We start from the raw sequence: 27582 nt of genomic DNA on the forward strand, positions 1-27582 counted from the left end.
TGACCTTGATATTTTCCCCACTGAAAGTTGCAATTTTGTCTGATGACGATTAAAGCCTTACCAATTGTTATTCATATGCGAAAATAAAAAAGTGGATATCGCCCTGCGCTGACCTCAGGTCAGGTCATTTTAATGACCTGTCCATTATTACGAGCGGGAGCGACAGCGAGATCTCGAGAATAAAGCAAGATAGCGACAAGCGGTAAACGGTGCAGGGTACACACGGATAAGGTCTATAATTTTTACTGAGGTCATTTTCAGGTCAGGTCAAAGATGACGTCACAGGAGCAAAAAAGGAAGTCAAAATTGCGGCACTACATATATATGAAGTTTTTCTCGAATAACTTTCAAGGTATCCCAGCTAGGAACAAACTAATATCACCATCGTGATCCTCTCGTCGATCCGCATCGAAACATATTTGAGTTGACCTCGAAAGGTCGAAAGGTCAAAAGTTGACCTTAAGTCACGTGACCTAAGGTCAACTTTTGACCTTTCGACCTTTCGAGGTCAACATACATATCTTTCGATGCGGATCGACGAGAGGATTACGATGGTGCTATTAGTTTGTTCCTAGCTGGGATACCTTGAAAGTTATTCGAGAAAAACTTCATATACATATATGTAGTGCCGCAATTTCGACTTCCTTTTTGCTCCTATGACGTCATCTTTGACCTGACCTGAAAATGACCTTTGTAAAAATTATAGACCTTATCCGTGTGTACCCTGCACCGTTTACCGCTTGTCGTTATCTTGCTTTATTCTCGAGATCTCGCTGTCGCTCCCGCTCGTCACGTGACCTAAGGTCAACTTTTGACCTTTCGACCTTTCGAGGTCAACATACATATGTTTCGATGCGGATCGTCGAGAGGATCACGATGGTGCTATTGGTTTGTTCCTAGCTGGGATACCTTGAAAGTTATTCGAGAAAAACTTCATATATATGTAGTGCAGCAATTTTGACTTCCTTTTTGCTCCTGTGACGTCATCTTTGACCTGACCTGAAAATGACCTCAGTAAAAATTATAGACCTTATCCGTTTGTACCCTGCAACGTTTACCGCTTGCCGCTATCTTGCTTTATTCTCGAGATCTCACTGTCGCTCCCGCTCGTAATAATGGACAGGTCATAAAAATGACCTGACCTGAGGTCAACGCAGGGCGATATCCACTTTTTTATTTTCGCATATGAATGACAATCGATAAGGCTTTAATCGTCATCAGACAAAATTGCAACTTTCAGTGGGGAAAATATCAAGGTCACTCTTCGAAAAATAGGTCAAAAGGTCACGTGATCTAAATTTTCAAAAAATGAAAATCCCAGATAGCCAAAATGTTTGTTGTCTGATTGTGAGTTGAACCATATAAAGTTTTTATCGTAGAAAACCAATAGTTTTTGAGTTATAGGCCGCCAAACATAGGGCTGCAGCGCGACCTCCAGGAATTGCCCGAGGCTATATCTCGGAAACCGTTGTTCGGAGAAAAAATCCTTCCCACAGCTGTCTTCCCCGCCCATCACAACCCCTTACACCAGTTTTCAACGAAAAATAAAATATGAGGGTGCAAATTTAATTTTTTATTTGTCGATTTGTCGTGGAACGCCCCAGGTACTTGCCGGTGAAGTTCGTCAAAAAGTTCATGAAAAACTGCGATTTGGGCATCATTGAATTGCTACGTTCTAGCACATGTATCTTTTTTTGCGTAAGGTCAACGTGGACGATGACATCAAGTCAAGCTCAGGTCCCAGCTTCTTTGGTCACGTAGTAATTGGTTGAGATCATGTCGAGTGCATGTCGTATACCACTTAATTTGACAGGTCTTCCTGATTCCATTGATGGCTTGCTCCAGTTCGCTAGCTTAATTTGACAGACTTATTGACGAAAACACCAACAAAACTAGTTGTGTGGCTTCGTGAGTTTGCTAGGACCTGCTAGTTTCACTCTCTATGCATTCTTCTTGGCACTGAGGGCGTTGAGAAGTTCATGAAGTAATTTTGGGACCGTGCGGAGGTTCACTTATAACGGCATTGGGCATTGACCTGACCTCAAAATGCATTGGAATCAAACAATCCACCTTGAATCAAATGTAGGCTGAGTCGCCTTTCAGCTCTCTAACGCTGTGTTCCGAGAACTCATGAAAATCATCAGCGTAGTGACACTCTCCCCCTCCCCCCACACTCGGCAGACGAGGTGGGGGGGGGGGGGGGGGCGCCCCGCGTATAGTGACACTCTCCCCCCTCAACCCCCCCACACACACACTCGGCAGACGAGATGGGTAGGGTAGGGGCGCCCCCCCCCCTCCCCCACCTTATAAACAAGCAGCGCGGTAAGGCCTCAACGGCACTATGAACCTCTTGGATTAATGTCATGCAAATAAACCGTGGAGGGTTGACCCGGGAGCTTGGAACGCTCCTACCCGACAGTACAGAAACAATCCACAGCAGAGCGGGCCGGTTGACCACACACGATGGCAACAAGCACTGGCGAGCTTTCCAAATGTCGTCGGCTTCAGACGAGGGACAAATACACTAACCACAGGATATAAGGGACAAGGTGCATCAGCTCAGTGCCTTTGATCTAATTTGGATGACCCAGCTATGAGTAATGATAATAAGCTGCAGCTTCATGCATCACTGCAGAGGAGGCTCTTCAAAATATGAATTTGAAACGAGGAGAAGTAGAAGTCCGTACTTTTAAACCAGTAACTTTTCATAAACTACTTTACTACGAAGACGAAGATGGTGGGTAAGAATACGATGGTAAATACAAGGTAGGTGTGGATGTTGTGGATAAACTACTTTGTACCCCAAGGGTGCTCAGCACCCACCACTTGTACCCATTGGTGTGACAGTTGCATCCCAGGGGTGTGGCACCATCACTAACTCTACCCAGGAGGGTGCACAATCCGCCAGTAATGTACCCCAGGGGTGCAGCTACCCACCAGTTGCACCCCAGGGGTGCAGCACCCACCTGCCAGCGACGCGCTGACCAGTTTTCCGTCCACATCCACCAGCGCCTCTGACCGCCCCCAGTCGGAGTCGTGCGTTCTTCGGTAGTGCATCTTCAGGTTTTTGACGTCCTTGCCGCACAAGTGACACGTGCCTGTCCAGGGGGAAAGGAGGGGGGGGGGGGGGGGTCAGATGGCAGCTGTGAGAAGTGGCTGAAGACGAGGATGGTGGGTAAGAATACGATGGAAAATATAAGGTCGGTGTAAAATATGCTGTAGTGGCTTCGAGTCACGGTAATATTAGCCTGAGTGAATCAATAAAGAGCGATGCGCACCTTTAATCCGATTCTAACCGATTTTTATTACGAATAGACAGCACGAACGTTTTGTAAGGAAAAAACAAATGATTTTTGTTAGCACTTTGCAGCGATGTAAGAAAAAAGTAAATTAACTACACTTAACATCATAGGTCACCAAGTCCGGAGACGGATAAAAGCTACCAAACCCTAACATTAAACCCTCTCACTTCACAAAAGCTGACCGGCTCTCCGGTCGCAGGTACCCGGGAGACGGGGACCCGGGATCGGCACTAACAAACCCAACACCGCACATAGTCCCCCGTCTCGCTCTGACCGTTGGTGCGCCGACACCGGGCGCGGTGCTCCAGGTGGGACCGTTTGTCGGGAAACTCGGTCCGGCACCGTTTGCACCAGCTCTTGCCCTTGTGCACCGTGTGCAGGTGCACAATCTGCTCCTGGAGCGAGCCCAGTTGCTCGCCACAGCGCTGGCACGCGTGGGGCCGCTCTGAGGGCAAGGTAGTACACGGGTCAGGCGGCGGGTAATTGCTGAATGCTGATCGTTCTGACACTGATTAAACTGAATCCTAGAACTTCTGTCCCAAAAATCAAGACAGAAAAGAGGGCAGCCATGTAAGACGGAATGTCACAAGAAGTCTGATTACGAGCGAGCGAGCGCAGCGAGCGAAGCGAGTCTTTTCAATATAACGGAAAAATCTCAGTATGAGCGGCCCGGCCCGGCCCGGCCTGTAACGCTTTTGAGGGGCTTATATCTCAGCAACCGCTGGACCGATTGGCCTGCGGTCTTTTTTGCTGGGTAGCCCCATCCCTTCTAACCCGTGATTGACTACTTTTAATACACCTCAGTGACCGTCGTGGCACGTGCCACGTGAAAAGTCAAGGGTGTTCAAGCTGTTTTTCAAAAGTAGTGATTTTGAGAGGCTCATATCTCAGCAGCCGCTTGGGCGATTGACTTGCGGTAATTTTTGTACGGTAGCAGCATCCCTTCTACCAAAAATAGGATACTCTCGATGCATGTGGGTCACCCCCAGTGCACGTGCAAAATACAACAATAAGAGGTGTCAAATTTGTTCCCATTTTAATAACTCGGTAATTACTGGGGCGATTTCGCTGAAACTTGGCATACAGGTAGGCACCCACCAGGCAATGCATTCCCATGTGTTGCGGTTAGGGTGCTACTGCACGTGCGCACGTGTAGGGGGCGCTTCCAGATCTCGAGAACGGCTGGGCCGATTGCGCTCAAATTTGGTACACGGTTGGGGACCAGTTAGTAGGGTGCCGTGCAAAAGTCAATTTGGACCCCGTTTGCACGTGCGCACGTGCAGAATGCCGCTTCCAGATCTCAGGAACGGCTGGGACGATTGCGTTCAAATTTGGCACACCGCTAGCGACCGGGTAGAAGGGTGCTTTGCACAAGCCCGTTGGAAGTACCCTTTCGCCCTTCCGCACGTGCAGGGCTCACTATCTCGCTCGCTCGTTTTTTCGCCCAAAAGGCGTTTTACTGGTATAAAATAACAAATATTTTCCTAACTACCGCAGGTAGCACGGCAAACGTTACGCATTATGCACTAAGCACGTCGGGTGCCTGTCATCTGAGCATTAAATACCAGAACTTTGTCTACCCGACTACCTACAGTAAACGATACAAATACGAGTATGATCCATAACTGATCCACCATCGACGATTCGACACACAGCACAAACGTCAGTAGACACCGACCGTTGCGGGCGCCGGCCGGTGCCTCCTCTGTCGACGTCGCTGCACGGTCGGTTACAGTCAGACGGTGGATCCTCTCCAGGTTTTCCAGCACCGAGCGGCGGTACTTGAGACTGATTCGGGGCGTCTTGACGTGCTTCACTTGCTCCCTCAGTGTCTTGACGTCGCGGTACTCGATGACGGTCGGGGTGGCGTCACTGGCGACGTCTGGTGTCGGGGACGTTCGTCGGGGTTGACGGCGCCGCCTGCCGACCGAGGGGGGGGGGGGGGGGGGGAGACACATGAAATCGTGCATCATTTGAAGAAAAAAGCATGTTCGGCCCAACAACAGCCACCTTGTATCCTGTCCTACCCCTGTACCATGTCTTCCAGCCCTGTCCATCCCCCACCCCTCACCTGGAGCCCTGTCCGGCGGCTCTCTCCGCGCCCTCTGCCGCCGCTCGGACGCTCTGCCCGCCGTCCTCTCCGTGCGAGGGGTGTTTGGTGCGGATGTGCTGCGCCATGTTAGCCACTCTCAGGCCGCACAGGTTACACTGGCTGCGACAGAGGCGTCGGTGCTTGGCCAGCTCCGGCGCCGAGTCGAACTCACACCGGCACCGACGGCACCAGGGGCGTTTGTGCAGCGTGGTGATGTGCTCCACCAGAGAACTGCAGCACAACGGAACGGCGACGGTTCAAATCCCACCGCAGTCGGAGACTTTCACGTTGCCACACAGAAAACAAACGTACAATATTGAGAAAAAAAAAACAAGCAGACCAAATAAATGAAAAATGCTTAAAACAATGGGTTGTAAGAAAAAATATCTACGAGCATGAGTCGCAGCTAGTAAGTATAATTTATGCTTATTCATGTGCATACTGCATTGTACCTATTATTTGACTAACAAGTCTTCCACCTAACACAATTAAACCATGATGCAAAGCATGCGCTCGGCTCCCTTAGAGTGTTCATATTCTAGTATGTATAAATAGACGGTGTTCATACAAGAGACAACGGAAGGGGCAGCTAATGCAACGGAGTGCTCCGAGGCCACTGCAAATGTTTATCGCTCGGTCTGTCGGTCACGGGACCGGGCCGCCCGACCGGATGTGGCGCCTCTGACAGAGGTCAGCCGCACCGAGCTCTGCAGACGTCCTGCCAGCTCCGAGGGTTTAAGAGAACTTTCGTAACTTGGCGAGAGTGTGGAATATAGGCATAGTCCCATTTTATCCCACCATTTCTCCCATCCCTACCTGCTATTTTCGAAGGACTTGTCACAACCGTCGACAGTAGAATGTCGGCACGGCCGCCGGTTTCCGCCGCCGCCTGACACCGCCCCCACTCAGCTGTCGAGAGGTCACTGTCACAGCACGGCGTACACAGACGCTACAAAATCTGATGGCATTGTATATTTTGTATTAACTACTGACGTACATGGCAGATAACCGCTGTCAAAACCTTGGTCGAAACGTCTAAAATATTAAATATTTATATCATAAATATCATTTTTGATTTGCAACTCTTGGCCACCAGTTTTCATAAATATGTCAAACAAATAACCAGTAAAACATTTTTTGGGCGAAGAACGAGCGAACAAGAGAATGAGCTATCCAAGGCGGAAGGGAGAAAGGGTGGGTTCTTTCAACTGTGCGCGGTACCCTACGAACCGGTCGCTAACGGTGTGTCAAATTTGGATGCAATCGGCCTAGCCGTTCCCAAGATCTGGAAGCGACATCCTGCACGTGCGCACGTGCAAACCGAGTCAAACTGACTTTTGTACGCCACCCTGCTAACCGTTCCCTAACCGTGTGCCAAATTTGAACGCCATTGACGCAGCCAATCTCGAGATCTGGAAGCGCCCCGCACGTGCGCACGTACTAGCACCCTAACCGTAAAACATTGAAATTCATTGACTGGTGAGTGCCTCCTGCCTACCTGCATGCCAAATTTCAGCGAACTCCTCCCAGTTTTACCGAGTTATTTAAATGGAAACAAATTTGACATATTTTCTTTTTGCATTTTGCACAAGCAGTGGGGGTGAACCACATGCATCGAGAGTATCCGATGTTTGGCAGAAGGAATGTAGTTACCGTAAAAAAAAACTACCGCGTGTCCATCCTAGCGGTTGTCAAGTTACAGGCCTCTCATAATCGTCACTTCTGCAAAATAGCTTGTGCACCCATTACATTTCACGTGCCACGTGCCAGGAAGGTCATTTAGATGGATCAAGAGTGGTCAATTACGGGGTAGAAGAGATGGGGCTACTCAGCAAAGAAGACTGCAGGTCAATCAGTCCAGCCGTTGCTGAGACGAGCCTCTCAAAAACGTTACAGGCCGGGCGGCCGGGTCGTTCATACTGATATTTTCTCGTTATGTTGAAAAGTCTCGCTTCACGCTTTGCGCTCACTCGTAACAATACTGAACAGCCAGCCCGTTACACACTGGGAACGTTGCTGTAACACAGGAGAAAGCGGTGCTAACACATAAGCCAATACTTCCTTGATCGAAAAAAGTCAGCCAAATTGCGAGAAAAACACGTTTTCTCTCGCATCCTCTCCCCAAAAGGGAACAGGAAGAAGAAAAAAAAAATCAAAAATAAAAGTTAAGTAAAGTAAATAAATAAAAGTAAAAACCTTGATATTTATACAACTTATTGTACCAATTCTCATAATACTCTAGTCCGTGTTGTTTCCTGAGGTTCTGTCCGGCAACAAGCCTAGCTTAGCCGGACGGAGCCAAGGGTTTCGGCAATAAAAACGACCTTGCAAGAACATGACCAGGCATGCTTTTCCCCACCTGAGTATGAATGCGTATTGCGTTAATTACTAACACTGGTATAAATGATAGTTGCTTGTGTTGGTATAGTGGGCAGTCATTTTGCTTCACTCGGCAATGACTACTTTCATCCTTTTTGGCGTACTTACTAACATTTTTTAGTAGTATTGCATGCGTTATATTTTATTTATATTTTCCACTTCTTAGCAGGGAGTGCCGCAACTTGATCAATTTATTATGTTACCTGGTGTTAAAGTAAGGTCTCTGTGCGTCGCCGGGACTGTGGGAGGGGGCACTCCTGGTTACCTGATCATGGGTAACGGACTATCTTAGAAAAAAAAAACATGGTTGGCTGCTGTGTTCCTGGATGCAGTAGCACTGTTGGAGGGCACAAAATACCACGTGAAGAGAAGCTTCGCAAGACCTGGTTGGTGAAAAAAATAAAGTTAACACATAAATGTCCGTACCAGTGCGGTCCTGTCCCTGCGGTGGCCGGTGGGTGAGTTGAGGGAGACAAACTCGATAGTGGTGGTCTGAACGCCGTCCGGGTCCCGGCAGACGGCCGCCGCCTGCTCCTCCTCATCCTGGAGAGAGGGGAGAGAGGGGTCACACGGAGGGAGGCGGGAGGAGAAAACACGGTAACATACATAACATGCACATTGCACAAATATCTTTTGAAGCATATAACGGGATCATAAGAATGATGCATCTGTAAAGGAAGTTCTCTCCATGACGACCAAACGATGTGTGAGAGAGAGAGAGAGAGAGAAGAGAGAGAGAGAGAGAGAGAGAGAGAGAGAGAGAGAGAGAGAGAGAGAGAGAGAGAGAGAGAGAGAGAGAGAGAGAGAGAGCGAGAGCGAGAGCGAGAGAGAGAGAGAAGAGCGAGAGAGAGAGAGAGAGAGAGAGAGAGAGAGAGAGAGAGAGAGAGAGAGAGAGACAGAGAGAGAGAGAGACAGAGAGAGAGAGAGAGAGAGAGAGAGAGAGAGAGAGAGAGAGAGAGAGAGAGAGAGAGAGAGAGAGAGAGAGAGAGAGAGAGAGAGACAGAGAGAGAGAGAGAGAGAGAGACAGAGAGACAGAGAGACAGAGAGACAGAGAGACAGAGAGTCAGAGAGTCAGAGAGTCAGAGAGACAGAGAGTCAGAGAGTCAGGGAGACAGGGAGTCAGGGAGTCAGGGAGTCAGGGAGACAGGGAGACAGGGAGACAGAGAGATGGAGATAGAGATAGAGATAGAGATAGAGATAGAGAGAGAGAGAGGGAGAGAGAGGGAGAGAGAGAGAGAGAGAGAGAGAGAGAGAGAGAGAGAGAGAGAGAGAGAGAGAGAGAGAGAGAGAGAGAGAGAGAGAGAGAGAGAGAGAGAGAGAGAGAGAGAGAGAGAGAGAGAGAGAGAGAGAGAGAGACGTACTGACCGCCGCCGCAGTCGTGCTGTCATCGGCCGTTACTACCATCGTCTGAAACTGAGAAGTTTCCTCTGCGACTGAGCGGTCGCCTATTTCCCCTTCCTCCGTGACGCCAGCGCCAGCCGCTGCCGCCCCGGCAGCGACGGCCGCGGCATCATCGGTGGTATCGCCCTGCGTGGGGAGAAAATTAACATTAATTCAGTGATAATTAGGGAAAAAGCCGTCCGGTTATACACGTTAAGTTATCTATTGGTCGTGGATTTTCCTTTTCCAGCACAATAGCTCAGTAATACAGAAAGTAACTGACACGAGTTTAAGGGGAATTAATTATAAAATCTTCTTTAATCATATAAGAGCACGTTCATATAAATATCATCCGGTCATCCGTCCCGTTCTGTTCCGACCCCATCCCCCCTGGAGCCCCCCCCCCCCCCGCCATAACTGACCGGCGTCGTCTCCTCCTGCTGATCCCGTGCGCACCGCTCCGGCGGCTGCCACGAGCGGCGAGCCTGGCGACGCCGACCGTCCGCGTAATGCTGAAAATACGGTGAACGGGACAGGGTAACAACGGTACCGGGTAACAACGGTACCGGGTAACAACGGGACTGCGTTACAACGGCACCGCAGAACAACGCGTAACTTTGACATTGACACTGTTGCGAACCAGCGGGCTGCTTAGAGTTCCGAATGAAGACATCAGCATAACATAAACAATAACCAGCCGAGTAGTCCTCCAAATCAACAGGACGGCTTAAAACTTAGAACCAAGTGCAAAGAAGATAGGAAAACACAAAATAAGCAGAGAGAGAAAACACCAGCACAGACACAAACACAAACAGAAATCAAAGTAGATGCAAACAGCACAAGCAATAGCTTATCATCTGTGTTTTCGTTCTCCGATTCTTGATTTGCGCCTACCTTGGCCGGCGTCCAATCCTCGTCCGTCGGGTCATCTCCGGCGCGTGGGGGCGGCGGCGGCGGTGGTGGCGGCTCATCTGCGGCCCTCCTCTGCCGCTCAGCACCGGACTCATCGGCGGCGACTGGTGACCGCTGTCCGGACAAAACTGGTGAGCAACTGGGTATGGGAGACCACACGAAACATCAGATAGGTATGGCGGCACGGGACCGTAGTCCGTACGCTGTCACTGAACTGTATCCCGTCCACTCCCCATATCTTATCCCCGTTCTCCGCCCTGTCCACGACCCCGTACCTAAACTCCCCAGTCCCCGCACCGTACCCTGTCCCTGTCCCAGTCCCCTGTTCCCGTACCGTACTATTCCCTGTCCCAGTACCCTGTCCCAGTCCCCTGTCTCCATACTGCCCTCTGTCCCTAACCCCGTCCCAGTCTCCTGTTCCCGTACTGTCCCAGTCCCCGTATTCTCCGTACCCGGTCGGCCCTGCTCAGCCGCCGCTCGATCTGCCGCCTTAACCGCTCGTCGTCCGCCTCCTGTGCCTGCTGGCGGGACCGCTCCACCCGACGGCGACGCTCCAGCAGCTCCTGGCGGTGCGCGGCGGCCGCGCGCTCCTGCTCCTGACGCCGCTCCTCCTCCTCCAGTCGCTCCTCGAGCCGGTACAGCTGACGCACGCGCAGCTCCACCGCCTGGCGAAAGGGCGGGGGCGGGGCGGGGGCGGGGCGGGGGCGGGGAGCACTGAGCGCGCGACAGTGTCTCGCGGACAAAGGCAAGAGATGGGTCTTCACTTTAAAGTGACAGTCAAAGACACAACTAGATAATGAATAAGAGAGCTGCCGGCCTCAGTGTCTGACAACCGAAGACAGTTTCGCAGTTTGACCCCAAGATGGTTCCACAGTTGGACCCCAAGATGGCTCCGCAGTGCTGATTGCTGAGAGCCAAAGATCGGTATATGTATAGCAACTGCTGAGAGCCACTGGTCTCCAGCTATCAGCAGGTTTCTACCAGCCGATAGAAACTGCTGAGAGCCAAAGATAGGTCCATAGTAACTGCTGAGAGCCAAAGATCGGTCTGTAGTAACAGCTAACAACCAGAGACATCCATAATTCAGTGAGCGAAACATGGGTCTGCAATTAGCATTCTGGGGGTTTGAGGCGCCTGGACTGCGATGGCCATCGGCGTCCATAGTGAAAGATTGGGCTGTACTGAGCTGAGCCAGAGAATGTGTGTGCAAAGAAAATGCGCTCTGTGTACAAGACGCCATTGGTTAACTACCTACCCACCCTCCAAACGGTTTAGGGCAAATGTGTTTCAAGGGGAGATCTTAGGTACTCTGGAAGAAAAGTTTGCTAGAGGTATTCCGGTTGTGCTGACTCGTTCATCTTCCACTCTCACTCTTCCTTTCACCTCTCACTCTTTCCCTCCTTTCTCTGTCTCATCTCATCTCATCTCTCACTCCCCTCACCTTCAGTTGGGTGTGGTGCAGGTCGGCCTGTTCAATCAGTTGCCGACAGCCGTCGCACACACAGTCCGTAGCGCTGCAGTGAAGCCGCACCGGCAGCAGGGCGGCCAGTCTCTCGGCCAGCGCCACGCCGCTGCCAGCCGTCCGACACAGCAGCAGAGGAGTCGGGCGGCCGCACGGGCCCGAGCACACGAAACAGGCCGCGTCACAGGGCTCCTGTGGGTCCGGAGGGGCACAGGTCAGAGCACAAGGAACACTCGAGGGGCGGGGTTCAGAGCACAGGGAGCACTGTACAACGAGCACACAGAGCACAACTACACACAGAGCACAGAGTGCAAGGAACACTGAGGGGGCAGGTCAGAGGTCAGAGCCCACGAAACAGACTGTGGCTGATGGCTCCTGTGGCAGGGATTCATATCAGTCCTCTGTTCACAAGTCAGGACTCTCACTGGGGTAAAGTTGAATGTACTACCTACATTAAAATACAATATCAAACTCACCAGAAACAACCAAAGAATGGTGCATTCTATTAGTATGAGCGAGCCTACTCAAACTAAAATCGCTCTGTCATGGTTCATTTGGGACTCTGTTCATTAACCGATCACCCAGCTTTGTCTCACCTCCATTTCCTCTACGCAGTCTACGTCCGGCTGAAGGTCAGCCTGTTCTCCGTGCTGCTGCTGATCCTGCTCACGGTGCTGCTCAGAGCCAGTCAGAGCAGGCGCGGCGTCCTCACCGACGGTGTCCGAAGCGCTCTCTATGATGGACTCCATGGCGAGACTGAGCGGCGCCTCACCCACCTCGTCGCCTGACGGTGGAGGCGTGCGAACACAAACGAAAAGTTAGGAGCAATACGGGGAGTTAGAGGAGTTATTCAATGTAGCCTAAGCTTAGTCCAGTCCTGGTTTAAGTGTATTCTATGTGATCAAATGAACAAATGATTTTACCAAATCAGCCCACTTGTGCAAAAAAAACTGTCAATAAGTTTTCCTGATGCACTGTTCTCGTATCAACCGTAGGGGCTTACTCAAGACAAACAAAATGCACTCACCTTGCGCAATGATGCGAATCTTGTCACCTTCGATCTGCATGATGACACCTTCAGCGGTGTCGCATCCCTCGGGCAGCCGCAGCACGACCCGACGGGTGTCGTCTGTCCCGTCCGGCTCGACGGCACGGTACAGGAGAGCCGACTCGTCCATCTTCACACGCTACACAGCCGAGCTGTCACTCTGCAGGCTCCTGGCGATGGCGACTTGAACTTGAACAAGGCAGCCTCCTTAGCAAATGTTGGTTAAACTGAAAAAGGAGCAAATGGTTTTTCAATGATAAACTGTGAAATGTGTTGCTACCCTACCCAACGGCCTACACCTACTTAACACCTACCAATGCCGAGACAAATCAATGGGGCCCTGAATTTGATGTCTCTCGGACGACAAAGATTCTACGTCGTCCGGCCAATCCCGTTCGATAGCCGCAGCCCAGCTTCCGCCGACCTTGGGGGCTGGGCTTAAACATTCCAAAATGTTTTAGGGCCTTAGACATATCTTCGCCCGGACAAATTTTGGTTATCGTAAAGCAGGCGCCGCAATTCATTCCATGTAAATAGCTGCAGGTACCATTATGGCTTATGGGCCATAAGAATGCACCACTGATGTCGCGATTTATTATGTCACAAACGTACTATTGATGAGAGTGATTTGACTGGCGGAGCAGGACGTTCGTATGTGATACTGAATTTCATCTGTGTTGAGATTTTGATTGCGGGTTTGGAACCCACCTGTGGCCAGGAGGAAGCTTAACTGCGTTATACTATACCAATTATTAAACTCTGTACCTATGGGCATTTGAGCTCGAGTGACGAGTCAATGACTGTGCTGATTCTACCCAAAAAGAATGGTTTCCTCCATGGTTATATTGTACACACACACCATTCAAGCTTTCCACCAAGACTGGCTCGCCCAAGCTCCCAACGCCGCAGCCCCGGACAGTGCCGGGGCGGTCCCAAGCTCTGTATGTGGGTTAGAATAGGATTAGGTCAGATTAGCAAAGGTGGAGATCTCGGGGGGGTCGGGGGGGGGGGGGGTCAGGCCCCCCTGAAAACGAATTACTGCTATGTAAGTTAATGGTACTGTATCCAGCCCGCCTCCATCTGCCCGGCCTGGACCCCCTGAAATTTTGAGAGATCTCCTCCCCTGCAGATTAGGGTATGGTTGTGGTAAAAGTATACATTAAGTCCGAGGACTGTTAAAAGATAAAGTTTTCATATTCTTACATTATTTGACATCCTGAATCCAAAAATGATACTTATATGTCTTGGAAATAAAAGAAAAACATAATCAAACCTGACCTAACCTTACGTATTTACCTACAACCTACCAACCTACAACCTACAACCTAACAACCTAAAACCTACAAACCTACCAACCTAAAACCTAAAACCTACAAACCTACAACCTAACATAACCTAAAACCTAAAATTTTTGCTGTTACATATTTGTATCAACAGCATCACAATTGTTCACTCGGACCTAATATATACTAATACCATGGTTGTTTGGCTAGAAATGAAATAACCCTGTTAGGATTTGAGCCAGCTAGGCATTTGACCAATTAAAAATTTGACGACAATTAAAAACTTGACACTTCATACATGGCTGTCATGTCATGCCCGCATGTCAACGAGCAATCTGAGCACTCAGCAGTTAAAAAATCAGTGAACTTTTCACAACATAAATTGTGACACCCTGGTGCATAAATGTTGATGTGACATCACCACTCCCGACCCATCTGGACTAACTCCATAATGACTACCCTAATCATTGCATGGCTCTTCTGAACCAGAATAAATCAAAATGAAGAAAAAATGTAATATGATACACCGAACCTGTCCTAAACTTAACTGACCAAGGTCAGGTTCCATGTCACCCAGACAACAAAGATTCTATGTAATAGGGCCAATCAAGTTTGATAGGCTCAGCCCAGCCCCCGCCTACCTCAAACGGCATTGCAATTGGCTGGGTCACTCTGACTCGTCTGGGAGACACCCTGCCCTTACCCAACAGCAACACATCGCCATTTTATTTAAATATAAACCAATTTGGAATTTTTTAAGTATGATGGGCAAGACTTTGCGGGGTTGAAAAAAACGGGACGCATCTACCCGTTTTCTGGGAACACAAACAGGAAAGGTGGGAACTGGGAAAGGTGACATCATGGCACTTAAGAGTCGGTGACATGATATACCTACGGCCTTGGTGACATGTACCTTATAACAAACTTTGTGACACTCATTTTAATTGATAATCTCCCAGCATAAATTTTCATAAAAAAATGAGCGTCTTTATGTTTATTTATATAACTTGGGCCCTCTGCAAGATACCTTAAAGGGACCCTCCCACCTTCAAACAAGTTAATGAATTGGCACGAAAGTGATGTCGCTCGGTTCAGGAAGAGCTAAAACAAATATCTACCAATTTTCATCGAAAAATATTCACTGGTTTTCAAGATATTAGACTTTTACTTTTGTTTACTTTTTGGGATCTCCGCTGATCCTAGCGACTTTATTTGAAAGTGCGGCATTTGTTGCGCGCAAAGCAGCATATACCACCGCGTGCTACCAAACGTTTTAGTAAAAGATTTAAAAATCGTTAGATCTCCGCTGACGTCACAAATTCTAAGGGGGCATACCAATGCACTAGCCCCTTAGAATCCGAAAACTGCAAGTTTGAAATTCCATATCTCCGAATTAAAGCATTTGTCGATGTTGTGAGTGCCCAAACCGGTATTTGCAGGCCATGGCCACCAATTTGGCTATCTCAACTCAAAACTAATGTTAAGGTGGGAGTGTCCCTTTAAGACATTTTTTTTTTAATGTCGATATGAAAACGGCGCATTTGAGCGCCATATAGGCTAAGCTTAACGCACGCTAATCTACTGCATAAAAGTAACAACTGTTGAACACAGTGACCTCAATGAACCATAGATTAATAGTTGAGCATATATTATTGCAGAGGAGAACCTACATTCATCGGACAAGTCTCCACTCCAGTGGATAAGGAGTTTTCTAACAGGCAGGCGGCAAAGGGTGAACGTCAATGGATTGTGGTGCTGTGGGGCTGTTCACCACATATCAGTGACTGGATTTTACGTTAATCAGAAATGGAAAATATCAACCTGGTGCGTGTTCCAAAAATTCAATCAGTTCGATCCAAACGGCCCCAAGTAAAAGAATTAATTTAAGGAGCGGGTTGTTATATTTAAATTACCAAAACGAAGTCAAAAACCAAAACAGCGAATCAGACCATGGAGCGACGAAGAGACGAGAATGAAATCCAAGTTGGCCAAATATGCCCTGCCTAATCTAAGTTATAAATCCCGGACAGAACGGGCCTAATGGAGCCAGACGTGACGCGTCTGCTCGGGTCAAGAGCTCAGCCTAGAATGTCGGGGGAGCGGAGCGCGCGGCCCGACGCAGCGGGCTGGGCCCCAGACATGCGCAGAAACACTCGGAGACCACGCGGCGACGGATCGAGCGCGGATTGGTCAGCAGACTGCTGCAATGCAGGCTGCAGACACGCGGTCGCATCGTGATGGGACAAAGTTCACGAACAGACACGTCCTGGGCCGCCCCCCATCGCCGGGGCGGGGTAGCGACGTCACAAGTCGGCGCGCGAATCGGTCTGCGCCGGGAACTCCCGTGCCGGCCGGCGACACACGTGGTTACCACAGTACTCACCGCCTCAGCGCGGAGCGCATACACGATAAGCCAAAACAATCACTTTTCACATCACTCGGTGCGCGACGCGATCGACACTTCACTGCGCGACGCAATAATCACTACACGGTACGGCGCAACGCAATTGTCACTGCACGGTCCTGCGCGACGCAAGAATCACTACACCGCGCGACGCAGTTATCACTTCACTGTCGGCGCCACGCGATTAGGATCGTCCTCGAACGCACGTACGCGGGCGCACTTAAAAGTATCTGAAGTCCGGTTGCGGCCGGAACTGCACGCGGCGGCCGCTGCGGGTGTGCACCGGCGCAGCCGCGGACGGCTTGTCGTCCTTGGCCGGCGATGCGGAAGACGTCACTCCAGGTTTTGAAGTCCTCTTGCCGGACGGTCTTGTAGTCGTCGGCGTCTGTGTCGGCTCGTCGGGCGCCCCAGTGGCGAGGGGCCCGAGCGAGGTCGACGGTGACGGCTGCTGCTCCGGAGCCGTAGGTTCGGTACTGCTCGGACCAAGCGTGTCCGCAGATGGCGGCATGTGTGCCGGTTTGAGTCTGTCGACGCTTACAGTGTCGTGGGCGCCAGTCGGCAGCTCCAACGTGAACACTTTAGGGCTGCGTCTGATGACTCGCATGGGGCCGCGGTACGGGGACTCCAGAGAGTGCCGCACGCGGTCAACGCGTACCCACACGTGTGTGCATGTCATGAGATCGGGTGGCACGTGCGTCGGTGGTGTGCGGGCGTGGTTCGAGCCCTGTGAGAGTGTGACAAAATCGATTTCTGACATACGCTTTGCCAGTTCTTGGACGTACTTGGTCCCGACGGGGACCTTCTCGACGGCGCAGCGGGGAAACAGCACCTGTGCGCCTGTGACGGCAGTGAATGCCGAAAACCCCGACTCTGCTGGCATGGCTCTCAAACCTAGCAAAACGACGGGTAGCGCGCGCAGCCACTCTTGCCTGCGCGCCCGGATGGCGGCTTTGAGCGTTCGGTGGACTCTTTCCACCATCCCATTACATGTCGGATGATAAGCAGTGGTTCGGAGGCGATGGAAACCTATCATTGAAGACAAGTGTGAAAACAGTTCCGCTTCAAATTGGGAACCGCGGTCTGTGACAACATGCAGCGGAACTCCGAATCGGGACACCCAAGTGTCGAGGAAAGCAGAGGCTACACTTTCCGCGGTGATCGAGACCAACGGCACGGCCTCGACCCAACGCGTGGCGCGATCGATGCATGTCAACAAATAACGAAATGGCGCGGTGAAGGGGTGCCCGTGGGGTACTGACGGGGGCAGCGGCCCGACTATGTCTATATGTACAGTTTCGAACCGCTGCGAGGGCACATCAAATCGACCGGGCGGAGAACGAGTGTGCCTGTGCACCTTGGCTTCCTGGCATGCTTCACACTCCTTCACCCATCGCGCAATGTCACGGCGCATATCATGCCAGAAATAGCGAGAGCTGATGAGACGGGTGGTGCCTTTCCTACCCGGGTGTGACAGGCCGTGGAAACGATCAAACACGGCGCGCCTGCACGCCTCTGGTACGTACGGGCGTGGATGTGGTCCAGTGTTTTCACACAGGACTGTGATGTCGCCAGACAGTGTTACTGGCTCCAATCGGGAGGTGTCCTGCGGGTTTGAGCGCGATCCTGGACCTGACTCGGAATCCTGGTGCTCTGAATCGGCACTGTCGGTGTCTCTCTCCTTTTCCTGCTTCTGAGCCGCCGCGATAAAATGGAGGTCACATGCATCGAGGGACACTGCATTTACCGGGCGACTGAGGCAGTCCGCCACCACGTTGTCACTGCCACGAATGTACGAGACCTCCGTGATGTATTCCGTGATGACACACCAGTGGCGCTGTTGGCGGTCAGACTTAGCCGTGTGCGGGCTGTGAAAAGCGCGCACGAGTGGCTTGTGGTCTGTTCGCAGGGTAACGTGGCGGCCTTCGATCATGTCACGAAAATGGAGTGTGGCCAGATAAGCCGCGAGTAGCTCTCTGTCATACGCGGCGTACTTCTGTTGGGCCTGACTGAGCTTCCGTGAGAAGAAGCCAATGGGAACGGGTACTCCGTCCACAATCTGATGGAGCGCGGCACCCACCGCGACTTGTGATGCGTCAGTAACGAGCTCGTACTGCTCGCAGTGTGGCACTGGGTGTGGCAGAGTGCAGGCGCCAGCCAGCGCTGCTTTACTGTCACTGAACGCCTGAGTCTGTTCCTCTGTCCACGTCAGTTCTTTGCTTTTTGGATTGAGTCGAATCAGTTCGGTCAGGTGGAACGTGACATCGGCGAATCGCGGAATCATACGCCGGTAGAAGCCGATGAGTCCCAGATAGCGACGCAGTGACTCTGAGTCATGCGGTAGAGGGAGGTCCAGAATTTCCTTCACTCTGGCCTTGGGAGGTGTGACACCTGTGCTGGTGACGTCATGACCGAGGAAAATGAGTGACTTCTTCATGAACTCGCATTTCTCCAGTGAGATGCGAAGCTTGTGCTCAGCCAGCTTGCTGAACACGAGGCGCAGATCTTTCTCATGCTGCTCCTGGTTCTCGGAAAATACCAGAATATCGTCGAGATAGACGAATACGCACGGCACGTCTCGGAAGATGCCGTCCATGACCCTCTGGAACGTGGCACCTGCGTTGCGAAGCCCCATTGGAATGAAGGTGTATTCGTACAAGCCGAAGGGCGTGGTGACGGCCGTCTTCTCTGAGTCAGCGGGGTTCATAGGCACCTGGTGATATGCACGGAGCAGATCGATTTTGCTGAACCACTGAGCGTTGTGGAGCTTGGTTGAGAGGCTCTGAATGTGCGGCAGTGGGTAGCGGTCCGGTTTGGTTACGGCGTTGAGCGCGCGGTAATCACCGGTGACACGCCACTCACCAGGGGTACTCTTCGGAACCATGTGAATGGGTGAGGCCCACGGGGACCTGGAGGGACGAATCACTCCTGTTTTGAGCAGCACATCGAGTGCTTGCTTTGCTGCGGTTAGTTTGTCGGGCGGCAGCTTGCGTGGGCTGGCGAACGTGGGTGGAGCGCTGCCGGTGTCGATGAAGTGAGTGGTTTTGATTGGCGAGTCTGTGTAATCCGGCTGGTTAGGGCTGAGAACAGCGGGGTGATCCTCTAGGATGGGCCGCACTGCCTCAGGCACCTGAGCGAGATCGTTGATCACCAAATGAACAGACTCCCCGGTCGTCGGTACACCGGGAGCAGAGAGCAGAGTGGTGGAGTCGCGGAGAACTTGGGAACCACAATCGACAACCAACGAGTTGTGAGCGAGAAAATCGTTACCGAGTAGTGGCTCTGTCACTTCAGCCACTACAAATGTCCATGTGTAACTGCGTCGGAGTGTGGGGAGGACAATATCGAGAGTGGCCTCGCCATGCACGCGCAGTGGCTGCCCGCTGGCAGTCGTGACCGAAACAGCGGACGGGTGAATTAGAGTTCCATTCACATAGGAGGGCGGAACCAGGGATACACCAGCGCCAGTATCCACGATGAATTTCAGGGGCTGATCATTCACCTTGGCTGTTACCCTAAGGAGCGGCAGGCCGAGGGCTGCGTTTACGGCCTGCTCCTCTCGTTTCCCGACTCTGAGGCTGCACGGGAGGGAGATGCAGCTCGTGAGGACGGCTGCATGGTCAGATCAGCGGCTTTGTCGGGCCAGTGACACCATGGCTTGCAAGTGCGTGCTCTGCTGCCGAAAAACAGGTGAGCACGGCATACTTTCGGCTTCTGGTCAGGGTGGAACGGCGTGAGACCGAGAGACGCTCTTGAATCACGAGCATCACGAGCAGGGGAGTGTGTGGCGGCTCGGCTCTGCGGCTGAGTGGCCCTGTGATACCTTGGGTGCTGCTGAGCCACAAGGAACGCCTGTGAGTCAGACTGTGGGTCCTGATCCTGACAGTGAACCATGTTAGCAGCTGAGGTTTGCACAAGAGGCATCAGTTCGTCCGCGAGTTTGCCCAACTGCGACAATGAGAGCTCGCGCTGAGAAGCCAGGGCCGTTGCAATGCCTGTGGGTAGCGACTGGATAAATTTGTGCCGAACGAGATCGTCTCCGACACCAACCTTGTCGGCCACCTCTCTGAGTTCGCTTAGAAAGAGTGAGGGTCGGCCCGTCAGACGCGTTTTGCTGATCAGTTTCTCAAACATCTCTGGCTTTGTCTTTTCGTACATGTCAGTGACGGCTGTCTGTAGCTCAGAGAAATTTTTGTTGCTCAAGACAGCACGCGCCGCGAGATGGTTTCCGGAGGCAGGGCAGAGAGAACGTGGTAGAATTTGGTCTGCGAGTTGGTGATTTTGGCAATGTTAAATTGGGCGTCCATAATAGCAAACCAGCCGTCAACCGCGGTGTCCATAAAAACCGGCGGCTTGATCGACACATGATGGACCGGCTCAGCATGAGCGGGTTCCATCGTGCCCTCGTTCGTCATGATCGTTAAAGTATAGCCGGTGTTTGCAATGCACTGAACAATTAAAAGATTAAAACACCGGGTGCAAAATCCGAAAGAGCCAATGGAACGCCGAAATAAAATCACCGAGAAGATAAATGCCTAACTAATCACACGGCGGAGAGATGGCACAGAAACCATCATGGAAAAGTGGCGCAGAAGCCACTGTGGAGCGACGGAATAGCAATCCATGTGGGGGAAATAATATAAAATAATTGATTCGGGAATGAGCGGAGGCGACAACCCGGAAGTATGGAAAAATCGAACAAGAATCACGTCGGGGTCACCAATATGTGGTGCTGTGGGGCTGTTCACCACATATCAGTGACTGGATTTTACGTTAATCAGAAATGGAAAATATCAACCTGGTGCGTGTTCCAAAAATTCAATCAGTTCGATCCAAACGGCCCCAAGTAAAAGAATTAATTTAAGGAGCGGGTTGTTATATTTAAATTACCAAAACGAAGTCAAAAACCAAAACAGCGAATCAGACCATGGAGCGACGAAGAGACGAGAATGAAATCCAAGTTGGCCAAATATGCCCTGCCTAATCTAAGTTATAAATCCCGGACAGAACGGGCCTAATGGAGCCAGACGTGACGCGTCTGCTCGGGTCAAGAGCTCAGCCTAGAATGTCGGGGGAGCGGAGCGCGCGGCCCGACGCAGCGGGCTGGGCCCCAGACATGCGCAGAAACACTCGGAGACCACGCGGCGACGGATCGAGCGCGGATTGGTCAGCAGACTGCTGCAATGCAGGCTGCAGACACGCGGTCGCATCGTGATGGGACAAAGTTCACGAACAGACACGTCCTGGGCCGCCCCCCATCGCCGGGGCGGGGTAGCGACGTCACAAGTCGGCGCGCGAATCGGTCTGCGCCGGGAACTCCCGTGCCGGCCGGCGACACACGTAGTTACCACAGGATCACTCTCATACTGGGGGTATGTACCCAGTAAACATACCGACGTCGGCCCGACGTCGGCCGACGTCGGGGTGACGTCGGCATCTCGGCATCGGCATGCGGACGTCGGCCCGACGTCGGTCCAACCTCGGCACGACGTCGGCTGGATGTCGGATATGCCCGCATGTTCCGACGTCCAGCCGAGGTCCAGCCGACGTCGGGCCGACGTCGGACCGAGATCAATTGCTGAGGTCCAGCCGACGTCGGGGCGACGTCGGACCGACATCGGCCGCTGTTTTGACCGTTAAAATAATATAAAATGCATGTTTCATGTTTCATAAAGAGCTTCTGTATTCAAAATATCCTCAGGAAACTCAAATCTTCCTCCACGCCGCAACCCCCTGATCCGGACTGGACGGGAAACTTTATCCCATTTGGAATTGCCCGTAAGCCGAGCTCGCCCGCAGCCGGGTGCGGTGAGTGCTTGGGGGCTGCTCGGCCTATCCTTTGGTCAGGCTCAGCCCCGGCAACTCACCAGGGCCGGGCCGGGAGTTTGGGGTAAGCAGTGGCGGATCCAAGGGGGGGTCACATGGGTCATGCCCCCCCCCCTTGAGGCCCGGGGGCCCAAAGACCTGCCAGGGGCACCACCGGCCTATCAGGGGTATCACAGTCCTGACAGGGGCACCACAGGACCACCAGGGGCACCACAGGCCTAGCAGGGACACCACGGGCCTGGTGCCCCTGGGCCCTGACAGGACTGTAACGCCCCTGACAAGCCTGAAGTGTCCCCGGCAGGCACGTGGTGCCCCTGACAGGCCTGAGGCGCCCCTGCAAGGCCGGTGGTGCCCCTGGCAGGCCTGAGGTGTCCATGGCAGGCCTGTGGTGCCCTTGCTAGGCCTCTGGTGCCCCTGACAGGCTTGTAATGCCCCTGGAAGGACTGTGGTGCCCCTGGGCCCTGACAAGCCTGAGGTGCCCCTGACAGGCCAGTGGTGCCCTTGCTAGGCCTGTGGTGCCCCTGGCAGGCCTCTGGTGCCCCTGACAGGCTTGCGGTGCCCTTGGAAGGACTGTGGTGTCCCTGGGCCCTGACAAGCCTGAGGTGTCCATGACAGGCCCGGGGTGCCCTTGTTAGGCCTGTGGTGCCCCTGGCAGGCCTCTGGTGCCCTTGCTAGGCCGCTGGTGCCCCTGACAGGCCTCTGGTGCCCCTGCGCCCGGAGAGGACTGGTGCCCCTGAAAAGTCTGAAGTGCCCCTCGGCAGGCCCGTGGTGTCCCTGACAGGCCCAAGGTGCCCCTGCGAGGCCGGTGGTGCCCCTGGCAGACCTCTGGTGCCCCTGGCAGGTCTGTGGTGCCCCTGGCAGGTCTGTGGCGCCCCTGGCAGACCTGTGTTGACTGGTGCCCCTGCTAGGTCGCTGGTGCCCCTCACAGACCTTTGGTACCCTGGGCCTTGACAAGCCTGAGATGCCTGGCTATGACAGGCTCGTGGTGCCCCTGATAGACCAGTGGTGCCCTTGCTCAGCCTGTAGTGCCCCTGGCAGGCCTCTGGTGCCCCTGCTACCCCTGCGCCCTGAGAGGACTATGGTGCCCCTGAAAAGCCTGAAGTGCCTCTCGACAGGCCCGTGGTGCCTCTGGGCCCTGACAGGCCCAAGTTACCCCTGCGAGGTCGGTGGTGCTCCTGGCAGGCCTCTGGTGCCCCTGGCAGGTCTGCGGTGCCCCTGGCAGGCCTGTGTTGACTGGTGCCCCTGCTAGGCCGCTGGTGCCCCTCACAGACCTGCGGTGCCCCTGGAAGGACTGTGGTGCCCCTGCCCCTAGGGGTGCTCATGGGCCCAACAGGCCCGTTGTGCCCCTGACAGGCCTGTCGTGTATACTTGCTAGACCTGTGGTGCCCCTGCTTCCTGGCAGGCCTGTGGTGCCCCTGGCGGGCCTGTGGCGCCCCTACAAGGCCGTAGGTGCCCCTGACAGGTTTGTGGTGTCCCTGGAAGGACTTTGGTGCCCCTGACAAGCCTGAAGTGTCAAGGACAGACCCTTTAGACGCCAGGGTCAAGTTCGTCGGACTGACAACGATTTGCTTACCTGATAACGTTCCTGGTAAGTACCTACTCACTACTCAGCGTCCACAAGATATATACACATAGCACATTCATATATACTTGCTTACAATTGGTAAATGTGGTTGTGGCTAAGAGTTAAGATACTGACTAAAAATAAAAAAATAAAAATAAAAAAACTGAAAATGGGGGCACCACCAAAATGAAGTGGACGAAATCCGTTGAGTTTTTAATTTTGGGTATAGGTAGGGGCACCACTTCGATTCATGACCCAGGACCCTCCCCTTGGAGTTTTCCTGGATCCGCCCCTGGGGGTAAGACGGGCAACTATGAATCCAATGGGTCTGTAATGGTGAAAATATTTTTGTTGCTGTAGGAAAAAAGAAGCATTTCTAATAATGAACATGTTCGATTCCGATACTCACAGACATGTTAGCAATACTCCTTCGGCACAGTTTATTCTCGAATAATGAATGTGAAAAACGGTTCTACATGGTTTCTGAACTAGGCCCTAGGTACGAGCATACGCCTTCTGCACGAATCTTGTTATATACTGCCATTTCCGAAGCACTTGAGACCAACGAGCGACTGTATCAATGCGGCTAATCTCGGGCATTTGTTGCGAGCTGTGCTGGTCGGTCAAAGAAGCTGCCCGTCTTGCCCTACCCATGTGACCGTCTTACCCCATGGGGTGGGGTAAGACGGGTTTTTGCAAGGTTTTGCAAAAATAGCTGCAGTTTATTAAGTTGAATCAGGTCTAAGCCTCATCTTCTGGCAAATGGAAGTAAAATGTCTAAAAAAGGTTTCACTCAGTTTCCCGTTTTTGATGTTTCTAACCGGCCGAAAAATGGCTCCAAAGTTAAGGTACCCGTCTTACCCCACTTTCCCCTATATGCATTACAGGCTGAGTGTGAAACACTTTAGAATGCGCCGCCATGTTAGCTTTATACCAGACTGACAACGCCTTTGTTTACTTTACAGCATGACGATGTTGCGTGGGATAAATAATTACCTAGACGTTTTTGCATAATGGAAAGAGACCCTATTTTCCTGACGTCTCCGAGGCATGCGATCGAGAATGCATTAAATGAAGAAAGACAGGCAATGGGTATGCTCCAGCCCCAGCACCGATCGCTTATGGTTTCTTGATGCTAAATGCTCCAAAACCAATGCCAGCCCCAATCGAAAACCACAGTTATTTTATGTGTTAGCATTTTCTTTACTAGGTTTGTAACTTATCAACACGTCGTTGCTAGAGTAGGTATAATCATCGGTGCATAATTTGCCGTTTGCACACCAGCTTCCAAAAACTTTATTCTGTTGGGTAAGGCGCCTTATCACGCACTTCAGGGCAGTGGGATGAGAAGAAAATGGGACACATTGATCGCGATTTACCCGCCACCTCTCAACTGGTGCACTACGCCCCCAGCGCCTGACCTCATTCTGTTGGGACAGCACTACGTAGAGTGTCCCGGCATGGTCTCTCTTGAAAGTATCGCGTCTCGTAAGTATTGCCATCGCTAAATGTGATCTGAGAATGAGCATTGGGGTATCCTGAGGTTGACAGAACGCATGCATTTCAAGAACGCTTCATACGCCCACGCCATGCCTGTAGCGCCGTTTTAGACCATTGTATTGTTGAAACTCGTCTACCGCTCGCCCGTATAGGGGGGGGGGGGTCGAACGGACCCCCCCATGGTTTTTCGCGAATAACTCGCGTAAAAAGCGGCCGATCGCGGCGAAACTTTCAGTACCCTCGCGTTCATCAATTTCACACCTTCCATGAAAATTTCATGACCCTGACCCAAATGACCTTTGACCTGTGACCTACTTTTCGAGACCATGTTTGGCTGGAATCGCGATTCGGCGTATGTCGGCTCGCATTAGCCGCGCGTTTGCAGTCTTTTCGTGGTTTCAAGCGTTCAAACATGTGATATGATGTTGCCCCCATGCATTAGGGTGGGTGTCAAGGTCACCTGAAGGTCAGGTCAGGTCATTGACCTTTGATGACCTCGGTTCACTTTTTCGAGTTTTACATGTTTCCAGGCCAGTTTTTGGAGCTGAATTCGAATTTAGCAACCATATGAACATTTACGAAGTAGTTTTGGTGCCTTCGTAACATGTTACGAAGCTGTCAGAGGCGGTTGCCACCTACTACGAATACCCTTACTGGTTGACCTGACCTGACCTGACCCGACCTGGCCTAAATACATGAAGACATCATCTGTGATCAAAACTAACATCATATGCGTGATCAGCACCCCGAAAAACCCCATAGCAGCCACACTTTACGACGTTCTAACAGGTCCCGATTTTTCCGCCTTTGGGGTCATTGACCTGACCTGCAAGGTCAACCAATGACCTAGGACCTTAAAATTGGGTATCATCGGCTTCCTCTCGTCACGGGCAACACGCTCGTTTTTTCCGCGAAGCTCTAGCTCGATCAGAGGCGAAACGGCAAGGGGGGGGTCCAACGGACCCCCCCCCCCTCCCCCTTATACGTTCGCGGCTGGAAAAACACCAATACGGGCGAGGGTTAAATCCCTTAAATGGCGTAGAATTAAATATAAAGAAACAATGTACGAATAACCACGGTAGCGACAATTTGGAAAGAAACAGCAACGACGCCGACTGACTGACTTGATCCATGACCCGACACCCCATCCCCGGCTTGCGCCCCCCCCCCCCTCCCGTCAGATTAAGCCCTTGGGCCTTGACGTCATCTCGCCCGAGGCTATGGCCGCCCCGACGAGCAAGTGGGATATTAGTTATTCTCTGCACCAACACCACACACACACACGAACCGTAATGAAGCACTGCAGTCTGCAGCTGGGGTAGCAGTTAGCACATGCATGCACACTGCATCCAAGAAATATCCGCAGTCCGCACACATCCGACACAGAAGTAATTCTACCATCCAAAGGTTGGCACCTTTTTACAACCTTACCTGACTCGATTTGGCGCCATCTGTTCATTCTCAATCCCGGACCAGACGGCAGTTTGTCTCCCTATAACCCGCTGCAAGATTGGATTGAGCGTCAGGAGAGCACTGCTCCCGTCTGCGACACGGACCAACACCGGTAAAATCGGTCGTATTGGTCTGCCGCCCGGCTGTATTGAATTTCGAGCCGGAGGCGTCCGTGCGATTTTTGATCAGAGTGGCTATCCGGGGTGGTGTGCCGGTAGCTTACGATGTTATCCAGTTCGTCAGGGCCAGGCCTGGGACTTCTTTTGGACACGGACGGAGGTGGCTGCGGTGCGTTACGAGTGTTTTCAGGTCTTTCTACTCTGCTTTGCTATTTATACTTACTAGGAGGTCATATAATGATCAACTCTCCCCGGCCAAAGGACGGCTGCCAGTTCTGACGGTTTTTCCCGGATGCTCGGAACGTCTAGGTACTCGTATATTACAGACAGAGCACTGAGAGTTAGCGTGGCTGATATTAGGTTCAAGCCGGATCTTTTGACTTGAAAGACATAAATATTGGCACATTCCAGGGATCTTGTCTCGGCCCGTTGTTGTTTAATATTGCCACTCATGATTTAGCATTGCATCTGCCAAATTCGGTCAATGGGTTTAAGGTTATAATGACCAGATTCGCTGACGATACACAAATCGGTGTCACGGGGCCCCGCACCCGTCTCGGAGAGCTACAAACTGCCCTTAGTCAGCTGCTCGAAATTATGGGCACCTGGTTCGCTCAGAATGGAATGAAAGTAAACGCAGCGAAAACTGAGATGATACTGATAGGTGATAGGCGTCAGCTGCAGTACGTAGGGGAAGGGCAAGTTAATGTGCAGTTTTTAGGCGAAACTTTACAGCCGGCCAAGTGTGTTCGAAACCTCGGTGTTAAAATGGACTGTAACTTGTCGTGGGAACCGCATGTCGAGCAAGTTGTCAGCAAATGTACCGGTATTTTACTAGGTCTAGCCAGCGCCCTCCACCTTC

General features: G+C 51.9%; 1 protein-coding gene across 15 annotated transcripts in view; it reads right to left on the minus strand.

Moving 5' to 3' along the window:
* LOC122374755 (myeloid zinc finger 1-like) overlaps positions 1 to 27582 on the minus strand; it is a 37418-nt gene that overhangs the window by 4002 nt on the left and 5834 nt on the right. The window contains exons 1-14 of one of the 15 annotated variants that reach the window (XM_043353700.1): positions 15431 to 15454; positions 12555 to 12802; positions 12124 to 12311; positions 11507 to 11719; positions 10518 to 10730; positions 10048 to 10179; positions 9576 to 9665; positions 9139 to 9300; positions 8200 to 8316; positions 6211 to 6303; positions 5374 to 5625; positions 4981 to 5222; positions 3577 to 3747; positions 2967 to 3098 (exon numbers count right to left, since the gene is read on the minus strand). In XM_043353700.1, the coding sequence (XP_043209635.1) occupies positions 2967 to 3098; positions 3577 to 3747; positions 4981 to 5222; positions 5374 to 5480 (652 nt within the window). In that variant the 5' untranslated portion in view covers positions 5481 to 5625; positions 6211 to 6303; positions 8200 to 8316; ... (6 more) ...; positions 12555 to 12802; positions 15431 to 15454. Of the gene's footprint in view, positions 1 to 2966; positions 3099 to 3576; positions 3748 to 4980; positions 5223 to 5373; positions 5626 to 6210; positions 6304 to 8199; positions 8317 to 9134; positions 9301 to 9575; positions 9666 to 10047; positions 10205 to 10517; positions 10731 to 11506; positions 11720 to 12123; positions 12312 to 12554; positions 12803 to 14753; positions 15387 to 15430; positions 15455 to 27582 lie in introns of those variants that run through there. The other 14 variants (XM_043353701.1, XM_043353699.1, XM_043353703.1 and 11 more) reach the window with 14 other exon arrangements.

This window comes from Amphibalanus amphitrite, unplaced genomic scaffold (assembly GCF_019059575.1).
Source record: "Amphibalanus amphitrite isolate SeventyFive unplaced genomic scaffold, NRLGWU_Aamphi_draft 001706F_arrow, whole genome shotgun sequence".
Lineage (NCBI taxonomy): Eukaryota > Metazoa > Arthropoda > Thecostraca > Balanomorpha > Balanidae > Amphibalanus > Amphibalanus amphitrite.